Source organism: Rhopilema esculentum, chromosome 12 (assembly GCF_057945365.1).
Source record: "Rhopilema esculentum isolate cy_ngs chromosome 12, ASM5794536v1, whole genome shotgun sequence".
In the NCBI taxonomy this organism is placed as follows: domain Eukaryota; kingdom Metazoa; phylum Cnidaria; class Scyphozoa; order Rhizostomeae; family Rhizostomatidae; genus Rhopilema; species Rhopilema esculentum.
This window is the reverse complement of record NC_142826.1, coordinates 7,054,967-7,069,533: the sequence shown is the minus strand read 5'-3', so window position 1 is coordinate 7,069,533 and position 14,567 is coordinate 7,054,967. Positions and strand designations below refer to the sequence as shown.

General features: G+C 35.2%; 1 protein-coding gene across 2 annotated transcripts; it reads left to right on the top strand.

Moving 5' to 3' along the window:
• Window positions 1–1,041: 1,041 nt before the first annotated feature.
• LOC135681201 (uncharacterized) lies at window positions 1,042–14,288 on the top strand. 2 transcript variants are annotated; one of them, XM_065195529.2, is made up of 17 exons: window positions 1,042–1,225; window positions 2,964–3,026; window positions 3,482–3,500; window positions 3,938–3,960; window positions 4,674–4,737; window positions 6,033–6,536; window positions 7,079–7,263; window positions 7,455–7,656; window positions 7,984–8,056; window positions 8,398–8,574; window positions 8,803–8,871; window positions 9,010–9,061; window positions 9,238–9,496; window positions 10,089–10,226; window positions 10,647–10,725; window positions 11,239–12,010; window positions 12,886–14,288. In XM_065195529.2, exons 1-17 carry the CDS (start codon window positions 1,130–1,132, stop codon window positions 13,123–13,125), a joined length of 3,015 nt encoding a protein of 1,004 aa, XP_065051601.2. In that variant the 5' UTR covers window positions 1,042–1,129; the 3' UTR covers window positions 13,126–14,288. The 2 variants fall into 2 exon arrangements, with proteins under 2 accessions (XP_065051601.2, XP_065051599.2); XM_065195527.2 differs by having other exon boundaries at window positions 3,935–3,960.
• The last annotated feature ends 279 nt before the right edge of the window (window positions 14,289–14,567 follow it).

Sequence of the window (14,567 nt, the reverse complement as noted above, 5' to 3'; positions counted from 1 at the left end):
TACAGAAAATAAGATAATTTGAGATTAAATAAATCATTAATATAGAGAATGTTTGGTTCAGAGAAAATGTTTGCAGATGGGGTTGGAAAATTCTTGAATGCAATAGCTCTAGAAACTTTCTTTTGAAGAAAATTTATTAGTTTGGTATGAATATCAGGAGCAAGACCCCAGACAAATAGAGAAAAGAGACAAATAGAGAAAGAGACAAAAAGAGACAAATCCATGGAAACTAGCATCGTACTCAGGGCTGTCGCTAGCTACCGTGCTGAAGAGGGTTGCCCTGGCCCAATGTACTGACAAAGTGGATGAGCCATCTTTAATTTACCAAGAAGTCTGGAAATGTCCCCAACGACGCAGCCTTTAATAGGTCGGAAAACACCTAATTTTTGCAATGAATCTTTTCCCCTGATCCTCTTTGTCTGAAAACGTACCCTCAAAAAAGTGGGGGCTAGAGCAATCTTGAACCCCCAGGTTCCTTGCCTTTTTATATGCTTTCACACAATCAGAAAAGACATGTGTTTTCATTTTCATGGAACTAAGAAAGGTATCGTTTTATTGATAAAGGTAAACAAGTTGTGTAATAAGTGTGCAATTTCCTTTACTCCCTCTCAAAATACATTTTGCAAAAGAATAAAACGGTCTGATGAGCCTGATATCCATAATGAATACTTTTTTAAGGGTAGGAGGGGCAGGGGTGAAAAAATTATGATTAACTGCTAACTCATTTAGGCTAGAGGATGAGGATTCTAGAAGTTTCAATCATCGGTGAAAACAATTATCGGTAGAGTACTGAAAATCCATTCTAATCTTGAGTCAAGAATTTTCAGCATGTCGCATTAATATTGCATCATAGAATGCCTGAAACAAACGTGCCAAGTAAGCAGCTTTGCCTCTTTTCAGTGCTGATTCACGATGAGATGAGCACGTGATAGTAATTAGTAATGCGTGTTGAGTCACATCGAGGCAGAACATTCCAGTTCGAAGAATCGCATTGGCTACTCGTGACGTAATGTATTTTCAACAGTATTTGCGCAGCCGCTGACCACAATATTCAGACTTAAAAACAACTGATAAGTTGAGAAACTCAGACTCAAACTCAATGTTATTCTTGAAGACGTGAGAAAACGCAATGGAGAAATTTACTACAATTGAAGCATATCATGGAAAAGAACGTAAGACATTGCACATATCAAAGGACATGGAATACACCCATTTCCTTGCCGCGGTAAGAGCTTTGAACATTCGGTCTAGGGGCGCCATATTTGTTTGGTAGGGTCCTCTGGGTTTCTGTTAAAAATTATACGATGTGCTTTATTCGTTGGCGAGGAAGTAGAAAATCAGGAATTTAGGCAATCTATTTAGCTCCTTGTTTTAACCACCTAAATGGTCATCAGAATGTTTTGACTAAAGTACAGCCTATTATTGTTATCTATCTGTGGATGGATGCGATGGATGAAGGCCGAAGACCAGCCCGGAAAGAGTGGAGGACGGAAAACGAAACCGGTTGCTTATGCAGAGGGAGGCTTTGAGCAACAACTCACGGGTAGCCATTAGTACAGCATCTTCAAAGTCAGCCAATCTTTCCGCCTTCTCTTTCGAATGTTTTTGTTGGTTTTAGTTGATATATGCTTGATCCTGTCTGGTAAATTCAGTTACTTCATTCTAAACAATTGATCTCTCGAGAACGCATGATAAAAGCATGCCAAAACAGCTCAAAATTTATAAGCAGCAGTGGAAAAATTCCAATCAAAGATCCATCTTTTCGTAATTTATTCTGTCAAAAATAAATGTATTTTTTCAGAGGAAGATTTTAGGACCTCAGCTGTTGTTTTGTGCATTGATTTTCCTTGTGCAGATTTTGTCTTAATTCGATTCTTAAATTTCTTAACTTAAATAACTTAAATAAATGAAAATGGATCGAGCTTGATTGAACTAAATGGACATGATGATGTATTTTTGCGTTATTTCCTACTTTAGTGATATTTGCTGACTCATAATTACCATCAGCTTTTTTGTTGCATCATATTGCTGAATCAGATGCAGTATTTTAGGAAACATTCATATTGTTGCCTCATGAGAATTTGAATTATGATGTAACGCGCAAATATATAATCAAGGGACACAGGGCCTATTTTCCCCTGTGCATTGAAATGTTGTTGTTCTTTCTCTGTTTAGTTGCTTCATCGTATATTTGTTTTGTTCATTTGGTTCAGTAATGTAGCTACAATGACTTCAGATAATTACTCTGCATCTTTTAATACATTTCCCTTATTTTTGTGAAATAAAGAAAGATGTACTTAATAACCTTCAGCTCAAGATGATGTAAGGCTAGGCTAATAACAAATGAGTGCTGATCAGGTTATTTAAATTGGAGATAAAATTCCTTGCCACATAACCTATGTACATTTGTCAGCTTTTCACACATACATATAAGTACTGTCTGACCAAACATTTAAGAAGTTTGCTGGTGTAAGGTCACCACTGTCCTGCTAAGCAGCTGAGACTACAGAGTCTGTACAGGGCAAGAGATAAAGAGAGCACAAAAAGTCAGAATGCATCCCAATCTTAAAAGTACTAGACAAAGTACTCCAGAAGATAAAAACATTCCCTTGCTTTCTGCATTTTAAACTGACATTTCAGTTCAAGATTCATCAGTGTGAATTTCATTTGCAGATTTAAAGTTTGCAGATGAATAATTAGAGTTTGCATCATAGGATTTGAAATAAGAACAAATTTCTCCAATACTACATATCTTTCCCTACTTATAGTCACTAAAACTTGACAGGTATCCTGTATAAGTATGATCATTTCTGCCAAGATTTGACAGCCAATCACTTTGTTTCCATCAAAAGTAGCTGCTCAGAAAATTCAACCTATAAGAAATGATAACTATTCTGTACATGCCTATAGCATACATAAGCTTCATTTCTTCACATTTTGATTAAACTTAAATTGTTATGTAGATGCGAGGAATGTTTCCAAAGGGTTTTGATGTCATAAAGTATGAAGATGAAGACAAAGACTTGGTGAGTATTTGAGGTTTTCTATACAAACAGTTTTAACCTAGCTTTATTTTTATGCTACAATCAAACACATATGTCAACTTTTGAACTGTCTGTATAAGCATTTAAAAAACATAAGGAGGTTAGTACAATCCAGCATACAGCACACATTTTGATTGCATTGCGTATTGGTGAATTAGCATCTCTGCTTTTAAATTCAGTATATATATATAAATGGTTATCACTTATATAAGTTTTAGGTCTATTGGTGCCAATGATGCTAATTCCAAATATAAATCCTCTTTATGAACATCAAAGATACTTTTATGCAAGTAGCTTGCTGTAGATGACTTTTCATATTTGCAACTATGGCATTTCAAATATGTTTGTTTTGTGTAAGAAAAATTGGTTATTGTTTTAGCAAAAAGGTGGAACCCTCTGCTATTTTTATTCATTCCTTTCTTTCTTTTTTGTTGTAGATAACAATGGGTAGCCAAGGTATGAAATCTTTCAACCATGTTTCCTTGTACATTAATTTGTACTTTTTATAGAAAAAAATCATTTCCAAATATTTTCTATGGTTTGTGATGCTATAAAATAAATTGTTTAATTTTACTGTTACCTGTTTTCAGGATCCATTTACATAGCTGTGTATTGTAAATACTGGACCAAAACAGATCAAGTTTTCTGATTGCAAATGCAAATTATATGATAAAAGCTAATTCAGATATTCAAAAAGTAAGACACACCTCTCTTAGGCACCTTAACAAAGGGAACTTTAAGTGCCATTTTAAAATATGCTAATCAGTTCCAAGTCCTTTATTTGTAGGGCTCAGCTAAGCCTTTCAATTCAGTGCCTCCTAATGAGAAACAAAGTTCAATATTAATGTAGATACTTTTAGATTTTATTAAATTATCCTGTTTTGTTTTAGAAGAATTTGCAGAAGCAATCAAAAAGGTATATATGTACATTTTTATCTTCCATTTGTATTTTATGTTTACATGTAATCCCCTTATAAGCTCTGTGAAGCTTTAGTGCCTGCCTCGTAAGTTCAAAATCATCTTTATAATTTAGGTTTGAATTGAAGTTTTTCCTTAAGGTATGCAACATAGTTTGTTATCTTTCAGAATAAGTTTCTTCTCCTGTCAGTTGTTACTGAAATTATGAATACCGTAAATCCTCGAATTGGTCCCCCCTCAAACCCCCCCCCCCCTCGAATAAGCCCCTACCCTAGAACTACAAATTGTCAATAAGCCCCTCCCCCTCGAATAAGCCATAAATTCTCGCTACCGTAAATTCTCGAATTGGACCCCCCATTTGATGATTTTTGCCATCTGAGGTTGCCTATGGTGTTTCATTGAATTACTACAACAAATTCATACTTTTGGTAGTAATTTATTAAATGCTTATAAAGAAATTTCTACTAAAATAAACAAGGTATTTTAATAATGTCTTCTTAATGTCTACAATTATTTTATAAACCCCCCCCCCCCTTGAATAAGCCCCCATCCAAGAGTATCAAAAGTAAATAGGCCCCCAGGGGGCTAATTCGAGGATTAATGGTACATATCTCATTATATAACCTAGAAAAACCTTTCTTGATGTATTTTCTATTCATGAAGTAAAAGAAGGTTTGTGCTTGTTGACTCACTTGGTTCTTTTGCATTCAGGTTGCACCAAAAATTGGAAATAAATTGAAGGTTTATCTGAAAAATGGTGAAGAAAGCTTGAAAGGTAGGAATGTTTTTATATGCTCAATGAAATTTGTCTTTTTTTTGCTCTAGTTTGGTGCTGTTTCAAATGTTTTAAGTGATTGATTCATGCTTTTATTTATATTTTCCATGTTGCTTGAAAGATCTTTTTTCCAAATTTTTTTCCTTACTTATAAGAAGTATAAATGTGTATTAAAGGATGTATAAATATATGTACATCCTTTTTAGTTTAATATCATTGTTGCCAACATTTTGCAAACCTCCAAAAAACTCTAAGTCATCAATGCCAATGTGGATGGTTAAAGGATTGGAGAGGTTATAGGATAGGTGAAGAATATGTTTTCATAATTTTCATGTTGAAGCTTTATGTTAAACTTGAATCTCTGTACATATACGCAACGCACGTGCTTCGCTAGTCTTCATTACTCTCAACACTAACAACAACAACAACATAACACTTTAAATATCGGTCTGATGTATATGTTTTCTTCTTTAACACGCAAAGATTCCAGTTAAAGCCTTGAGCAAGTCTTTAAATTTCAGAGTTTAAAGAAAGAAGTATATAATGTTGCTTTATTTATTTTTTCAATTTTTAATTTTCTTAATTCCACCACTCTCTTTTTAATCTAAATACTTTTTTTCCTGGATGATAATCTCGAGTTTGCACATTGGTCTTGTTCCTTCATTCTAGTCAGACTTTCCTTTATCTAGTACCCCCTTTTACCCCTTTTTCATAAAGAAGAGTATTGTTTAACTCCCTCTTAAAGCTTGTTGTTATTGCTGCAAACCCAAACTTTATATCTTCTTTCAAGAAACTTCAGTGAATAATTATGCAAATACTAGTGCCAGGGCTGCATGGAATAATTAATCTTGGCCTTGATACAATGGGATCCATGCACCTTAGGAGCTTTCTTTGTTATCTTTAGAACATTGAATATTTGTCCTGGAGTAGATATCAAGACAGTAGCTCAAGAGAAACCAATTAATTTTTGTCAGAAGGGCTTTAGTGTATTTAAAATTGTTGACCCTGGAACTCTTTTTGTTTTTTTTGTTTTTGATAATTAGGACCAATTCTTAAAAGCAGCCTGGGGAAATCATGATTGCATATTTTTCTCAATTTCTTTTCAAAGTGCTAATTTTTAAAGGGTTTAAACTTTTTGGCACGTTAACCAACCAAGATAGTCAAGGAGGCACAGATAAGCAGATCATGAAGTTAGCTGCCTCTTGTTTATGTTGGTAGTGCTTATAAAATACTTAGATTTAAAGCTTTGTGTATAGTTGGGATAGTTCTCTAGTGGACCTTACATTTTTTCAAAGGTGAAGCCATCAAAACGCAGGCAGCCACTGACCCCAACTTTCCAGCGTTATATACCATGGACATTAAAAGGCCACCATCAGATGATATTATGCCTTCAGGTTTTTCACTTGTGGCATGTCAAGAGAATGAAAGCAAGAATAATGAAAAACCAAATGGGAAAAATTCATTCATGTGTTACATGTCATTGGCCAATGAGCTTGCTGGAAATGGTAATGAGGAGAATGGAATAAATGTTCTTGCAAGTGGGGAGCATGTGTACTTGCCACCAGCTGATTCAGGCTTGACATTTTTTGAAAATGCTGTCAAAGTTGAGAAGCCAAACAGTTTTCAGAGCATTGAATCAGTTAAAGATGCAAACACAGTGAAGCAGGAAGCTCAATCTGACTGCAAAAAGACCAAAGCTAATAAAAGAAGGAAAAAGAAATCAAGAAGTCAATCAAGTAGCAGTAGCTGCAGTTCAACTGACAGTGATACTGATGGCAGCTCGTCGGGCACATCAACAGGTATGTGACTCACTTTTGCTTTTTTAAACCCTTGTTTGCAGATTCTTGCGCTGTATCTTTAATATGTTGTAACAGGCTACTTTTTCATCAGTAAACTGGATAATTATTCTTTGGAATGAAAAGTTTTTAAAATATGATAAAAGCTTAGCAGCATTGCTTATGCAAACGGGTTTATTCTGTCTCCTACAATATAGCCTTCTTGATAGTGTGATGATGAGGATGTTAAATGCCTGAGTCTCTGATATGACAAGCAATGGAATGAGGAAAGTTGCCACCTCTGTAATTCCAGGTGTAGAGTTAGTGAGGTGTCATCAGAGGTGACAAGACAGGGATAACGCTTGATAAGCAGAGCCTGTCAGTTTCTGAAAAACTATCTTTTGAGATAGGAAATAGCAAATCCAAAGAGGAACTTGCCTACCAAGATACCACTGGTTAATGTTAGTAATCACATCACCAAATTATCTTTGTAAATGCAACTTTTGTAAGGGAGTGACCATTACTTTTTGATGTAACTATATTGTAATATATAAATTTTTTTCCAGGCTCTTCCACCTCCGGTAGCAGCAGCAGTTCAAGTTCATCTTCAAGTACCAGCTCTAGCTCTGATACAGAGAACGCTAGTGATGTTTGTAAAGATGTTGTTAAAGTTGAAAATGATAAGGAATGTGCTGGCAAGAAACTCAATGAGCGAAAGAAGAGACAGAGAAAGCAACACGAAGAAAGAATGGTACATATTATTTTGTTGCAATGCTTCTTAAGATAAGACTTCTTGAGTGCAATTCTTTTTACTTTGAGTTTATCTTTTAGTTTGTTTTATTTTACATGCAAAAAGAGGTAACTATTATCAACTTAAATACATTATCAATTTACAGTTTATTAATGTTCGATTAAAATTTGAAGAACTGAAGTGTTTTGCAGTTTGCTAGAAAATTGGCACACTACATTGCTCCAGATGTTTGTGACGAAGTTGCTCACTGCATGCACCATTTTAAGAAAGATGTGAAAAAAATCTTGGTCAAGAAAATAGTTGTGACTATTGAAGACAACCTTAAGAAACATGTTAACAGTATTATGCCAGTTTCTGAAGCAGCCGATGCACAGAACGAGGGTGCCCAAAGAGGTATGTGACTTATTTATGGAAGCAAAATTTAGTAATATGTGTCAAAATATACAAATTTATAGACATCAAACAACACTATTTAATACATTTTTCAACATTCGTCTTTATCAAAAAATTATAAAATCAAATCATCATTTCGTCTTCATGATAACTGAGCATGTTGAAGTCGTTTTTTAAAACTTGTATATAATTAAGTAACTTTGCTTTTTTTATTAAGACCTGCGTTCTAGCTACCGCCAATTTCTATTAAATTCCAAGAGGGCGCAGTATTGTATATGGTATTTCTTTCTCCTGTTTATAAAAAGTTCCCTCTCTTTGCTGTTTCAGAACGGGTGCTTCACGAAGGCATTACTTGTGATGGATGTGATCAGACGATTTTTGGACCAAGATATAAGTGTGGGTAGGTACTGAATTTACTTCGGGATTTCTGTAGCCTGAAATTGTAGCAAATTTTCATATAATATTCAGTAGCAGTTTACCATATTTGTGTCAATTTTGACACTGATGCAACCTTGATGGCATTTTTCCTTTTGGTATTTGTTATCACGGAGCTTCCGATAGAAAAATGCAAATTTTAAGGACGCTTTTTGCTTTTTTAAATTTTTTCAGCCAAGACAGGTAAATCCTTCAGCTCGATTTAAGTGATTGGTTTTTTAAAGTCTATATTCTTATATGAGGTTCATTATGATACTTTCTTAATTGTTTTCATGTTAATATCGATTCATTTTTTCTTATTCATAGCAACTGCAGTGACTATGATTTGTGTGAGAGTTGCGAAGCCCTGGAAGGTCTCCATGATGAAACACATGCGTTTGTCAAGATGCATCAACCGAACGTAAATGCAGGACGGTCAAATGGAAAAGGCAAAATGAAGCCACTGTTGCGACACAATATCTATGTTAATGAGGGGTCTGTCAAGTGAGTCACTTTAGCCATTTCACTTTATAACATCCTTCATTTGTATACAAGTACTTATTCAACAGAGCCTCAATATTGTTATTTATTCATCAGTATATCATAGAACAGTCGCGTAAGATTGAGTCAATTCATATAATCATTTGCTTTTCTTAAAACCATTGTCAATAGTATTTTTTGCTTGTATTGTACAAAAGGAATAATTTTGATCTCTGTCGTTCTTCATTTTAGAGAGAGAAAAAGCAGCACAAAGTCGGATATGAAAAGCGTGGATGAAAAGCTCAATACCAGTGCCAAGAAGTATGTACTTTCATATTATCTTCACATTCTTCAACAATGTGTATATATATTTTATTTTACAGGTTTTTTTGGTAACTTAAATATCCCTTCTTTTCACGTTGAATTTTTGATTTAACCATTAAAATCAATTTTTTGTAGGCTACAGAATGCTAGTGCTAAACAGATTTCTACTACAAAGAGTGGCATAAAGGTGCGTTTTCCAAACATGACTTGAATTGTTCTGAAAAAGAATGTTTCTCCGATTTGAATATTGAACGTTTAAACTGCATGTCTAAAACATCATTGAAAGAGCAAAGAGCAGTTTTATTTTCCAACATATGAGTTTTCCACACAATGAATCATTTATCCTTTCTTGTATTTCGATAGGCCGACGAGACGCCAGAGAATCTTGCCAATAATAACAGGGAAACAAGAGATGCTACGGATGACAAAGTCGAACAGGCTATCAACAACAAAATTTCTATGAAGGAAACGGTAAATGAAGTCTTGGACCAGACAGAGCCACAAAAGGCGACTCCGTGTAAAGAAATACAAAGAGCTACAAGCGAAGACATAACAGATGACGAGGTTGTTGTGGTGAAAAGAGAGGAGTTTAGTGAAGCACTGCAAGCAATGAAGACACCAGGTAAATCTTGCGGATCTCCCGTGCTATTATTTTCACATGCTTCCATTTTCACGTGATGCTTTTTTCACATGCTTCTATTTTCACGCGCCACTATTATCACGTGCTACTTTATTCATGTGATGCAAGTTTCAAGTACTTTTATTTTCACGTGCTTCCATTTTCACGTGCTGCTTTTCAAACGTGCTGCAAATTTTTGCTGTTTTTCACGTGCTGCTCCTTTCACTTGCTGCTTTTTTCACGTGCTAGAAAAAATGCTCCCATAATGTTTACTATAATGTATTCTCTTTATATATATTTTTATATATTACGTTTTGCTGTCACAAGAAAGATGGTGTGTTTTATCTCGTGGCAGTTTTCAAGAAAATTGATAGAAATCAAGACTTAAAGCAATAGTATACGTAGTCCTTTAGCTACAAGGCTATCTCTTTATAGACATCAATTTAATAATCATAATAGTATTAATTATTTTACACGAATATCGATTAACAAAAGTCCTGCTACAAAATTATAAGAATATGAACTTTTAGATGTAACTTTCTTAAAATCATTCATCTGATATCATTTTTATTACTATACAAACGTTTTTGGGCAGATTTGGTCGAGCTGGATGCAGAAAGTGTTTCAAGCTATGGTTCTGAAGATTTCGTGGTTTTGCCTAAGTGTTACGACTTTGATTCTGGATTGAACGACATCACACTAGAGCATCTTCCAAACCTGCCTCGATTGAATGGTTAGTTATAGTTTTGTCTATCATTAAAGATAAGCAAAGTATCAATTTTTAAAACAATTTTTGCTACTAAATATAGAATGTATAAATGCTTGTGGACTTTTGGCATCATTGGTACACTAATAAAGGTTTAGAATGAAGAGCAGGCCAGATTTAATGCTATTTTCTGACAATCAACAGCAATATCTACTCTGTAGAAAATTGAAAACCTAATTAAGAACCTACTTAGCCTAAACTGACATTAAGTACCCCATAATACAAGAATCTGTTTTCCTAAGCTCTTAAAAAGTAGGTTCAAGTAGAATACAAGAATCTGTTTTCCTGACTTAAAAAGTAGGTTCTTGCACGCTGGTTTTTACTGTAACGCACATAATCTTTGCCAAAACTACGTATGTTGATTCCTACTGGAAATATTCCTTTTAGGTATTTCCTCTGAAGTAAAGGAGTCAGTTGAGCAGAGGATGACAGTTGACCTTTTAGATGGCACCTCTGGACACTCAAGGTACGGTGAATTGATTGCATATATTATATATAGGCAGGTAAATGCTTAATTACCACAGGTTTGAGAAAGGAAAGTCAAAGCCGGACCATCTTGGAGTCATTATTGCTAATTCTATTATCACTACTATCAACTACATTATCATATTGAAATCAAGCGGGCGTCATAAAGAATAATGTAGAATATTCTTTCTTCAGAATTTTATAGTTCCTGTTATGTTTCAAACAATAGCTATTACTAATCTGTTAGAATGGTGACCCTTTTCCCTGGATCAAAATGAACAAGAGTCTTTTTAACTCGTTCTCTTTCGCTTAGTTGTATGCTATTTTTCAATGAGGTCCTCACTCTGACTTTTTATTTGAAATTCGTCTTCTCTCCCTCTCTTCCCAAGCTTATTCTCTTTAAAGACGGGTTTGTGATTTTTTCCCAATGATGGTCATAATAAAAATAGTTATTTTGTTTTCAAAGCTTTTTGTGACAAATCATCAATGAAACGTTGTTTTCTTTGCTCCATAGTCCGCAACCTGTTGATTCTGTCCCTGATGTTACGAGCGCTGACAAGAATGCGATCTCAGGCGAAGTCATTGAGAAACAGCCTGACGTTAATTTGAATTTGGCATCACAGGTTCTCATCACAAAACAACCTGAGCTAGCAACACCGCCTGCTAAAGACGCTGTAAGCCCAGTGCTTCCAGCCAGCCAAGGCGATGAGGATTTTGGTGCCTCCATAATCCCAGATCCAGTAAAGAAACAACCATCTTTGCAGGAAACTCGCCAGCCTGAACCACTTGTCATCTTTGGTCGTGGTCCTACAGATCAGATCGAGGAGCCCGCAAAATTCTTTATGCGGACAAGGGCAATCGAAAGTGATGCGGCAGAAAATAAAGTTGAAGTCTCCCCAAACTCATTCAAACACAATACTGATGCTTCGAAAGACGAGAGGAATGCTGGAGACAAAATGCAGAACACATTTAACAGACCATCGGATAAGTTCCTTCAACAACAAAAAGATTACAACAACGCAACAGTTAAAAGGCCACCTTCATGGTCTCCGGAATCCTTGCCTGGGTCTAATAAGGCAGAAGGTGATGTTTTCCTTTCTGGAGATTTGCTTACAGAAGCCATTTCTGGTCTCGTTGATGCAACGACCACTGCAGCGACTGCAGTCTATGAAGGTCTAAGCACAGCAATAAATTCTGGGAAGAATAAAACGTACTCTGATAATCAGAACAATATCTTGACTCCTCCTCCAGAGGAACTCATCGACGGTGTCCCAAGGCCTTTGCAGGTACGTTCTAGTCAGTTTCAGTTTCAGTTTCAGTTTCATATAATTTTAAAATTCCACTACATACAATCCAAAAAAGAGAAAATTTAAATACAATTAAATATGGCATGCTTAACTGATTAATACAAAGATAAATGCTACACAAGAAACCTAAAAGAAACAATATACAGTATTACATCAAGAAGACAAAGGAATTGTATGTAGGGGAATTTCTTAAGGAGGGGCTCTCTCAGTAGCTAGGCTAATTGAGGAGAGAGCACCCCCTATTTATTTATAACTGATTAGCTAATTCTTTCAAAATTTCTTTGAACAATTTATGCATCTAATTTTGGACTGAATGGGGACTTTTCATGAACAGTATTTGTTTTCAAAGAAAAAAGCCTTAAGTTTGCAACGAAAACTACTGGCTTCTAGTAATGTAATTCTTTTGGAATATATAATGTTAGATCCAGGAGGTATATTTATAATTATTGTAAATATTATTATAATTATATGTATATATTTATATATATATACTATTGCTATTTCTACTCTTGGTAAAAGAGCTATTTGTTTGCTTGTTAGTTATCATTAGTTTGTGCAACCTTTGATCATGTTGGCAGTGATTTTTAAAAGGACTTTGTTTTCAACGTTCCTGTTATCTAATGTTGATATCTCCTAATTGAGTTAAAATCTATTTTGCGTCTATTATCAATTTCCTTCATTCAGCTTGTAAGGTTGGTTATAAGCAGGAAACTTCCAAATAGAAGAAGTTAGTTCTCGATTTGTTACTGTAAGTAAGTTCTCGATTTGTTACTGTAAGTAAGTTAGTCGATAAAGAAATACTCTCGGTGTCTGCAAGATCTAGGTCTCTTATTTGAACGATTTATTTTTTATAGACCCCGGAAAGCCCCGAACAGGGCTTCAGACACCAGCCTACTGCACCTGAAGACGACACAAGGCACCAACATACACCCTCAACCCCGAGACTGGCATTTTCAGCAAATGACATGCTTTATGATATGGGATTCTACGACCGACCACGAAATGCAAGGCTGCTCAGAAAGCACGACGGCAATGTGAATCTTTGTGTGGCTGAACTTCTTGCAGATAACAACTGGCACTATAATCGACATTGAATCAGCTGAGCGCGAGAGACTACCCTTTATTTCTATTGAACAATTTGATGCATTGTGTGGGTATCATTGTAAATTTAGAGAGGTATTGGCTAGAGAAATTTTCATTTTAGTTATCGCTGTTTGATTCTTTAAAAATTTCATACCGCATTGAGTTTTAAATAATCAGAGGTTGTTTTGTAGATTTACCAAAAATGATTATGACACTTCTTTACTCCTGAATAATATCCTCAGCACGTTGTGAGTTAATATTGTTTTCAAATGATGATCAGAAACAATTTCAAGTTGAACAATCAAACTATTTTGGAATTTACAACCACCATACAGTACGCTTGGCTATATTCTTTTATAAAAGATATACCTTAATTCTTACATTGATGCAGTGGAAGGGATCTCCCTGGCCTCATCAAAGATTTTGTGATTTGTTACAAAACGTTAGCAGTAAATTTTCTCAGAAATTTAAAAAGACTTGAATTTGTATAACCATGTATCACTCAATTGAGTTTATGAAATATTTTATTATTTTTCGATAGTAGAGTAGCTGATCATTCCTCTTGAATTCTGCAGAACTTCGTTCCAAGACTTTTAGCAGCAGAGTTTGAAGATTCTCATTACTCTCATTACCTCAATGCCAGGGTGTGGGGTACTTTGTTATTCAATAGTATGTCAAGCGAAGATAGGCCTGTTTTTTAATAGTTGTAATGAAAGTTTCAAAACGTGTCAGAGAGAAGAAACAACCGAAGAGTCGGGTCGATTCAAGTTAGAAGCCCAGGTGCAAAGTATTGCCATTCAACTGATATTTTACCTAAGCCAAATTTTTGCAAAAAGAGAGTTAGACAGTTCCAAAGTTAGTTTCCAACAATTACATGAATTCGAGGATGATGAATCAGCAACTTTTGAATGAAAAGTATATGAAAGCCACGAGAAGAGAAAATTTCCCCTTCCCCCCTTTCCGCGTCTATCCAGGATTTTTGCAAGAGAATCCGAGGCTAGAGCATCTGTTGTTAAAAATCAGGAGCGAATGCACGCATGTTGAGAAGAATGAAGTTTGTATTATTTTAGTTAGATATAACAAGGACGAGGTCCTAATTTCTAAATTTGTATTAGTAAGATTGCATGCTGAGATAAAACGTAGCAAAAAATTTCAGTTAGATGTGTAAACCAAATTGCTTCCTTGCGTGCCATTCTACTTGCATTGTTCGCAGCCTTCGATGCCAATGAGTATTGGATCAGACTCGCTTTCACTTTAAAAAATTTTCGCGATCAGGTTTTACAAAATAATTCCCCAATCAGTCTTGTATTTAGGTTGTATAGTTTTTCTATTGATATTCTTCGTACATAAACATTTTGCGAGATCTTTACCCTTGTCATGTTACGGCATTTTGCGAGATCTTTCTCAGGTAAGAAGGACCTTGCAAGAACCTGCCTTGGCGGGTTCTCCAAGA

What these genes read in the sequence shown, in the direction of transcription:
- LOC135681201 (XM_065195527.2), top strand. Translation starts at nt 1,130, where the DNA reads ATGGAGAAATTTACTACAATTGAAGCATATCATGGAAAAGAACGTAAG. An exon ending in GGACCAAGATATAAGTGTGG is followed by an intron (nt 8,057 to 8,397) that starts GTAGGTACTGAA and finishes TCTTATTCATAG; the next exon opens with CAACTGCAGTGACTATGATT. An exon ending in GTTAATGAGGGGTCTGTCAA is followed by an intron (nt 8,575 to 8,802) that starts GTGAGTCACTTT and finishes TCTTCATTTTAG; the next exon opens with AGAGAGAAAAAGCAGCACAA.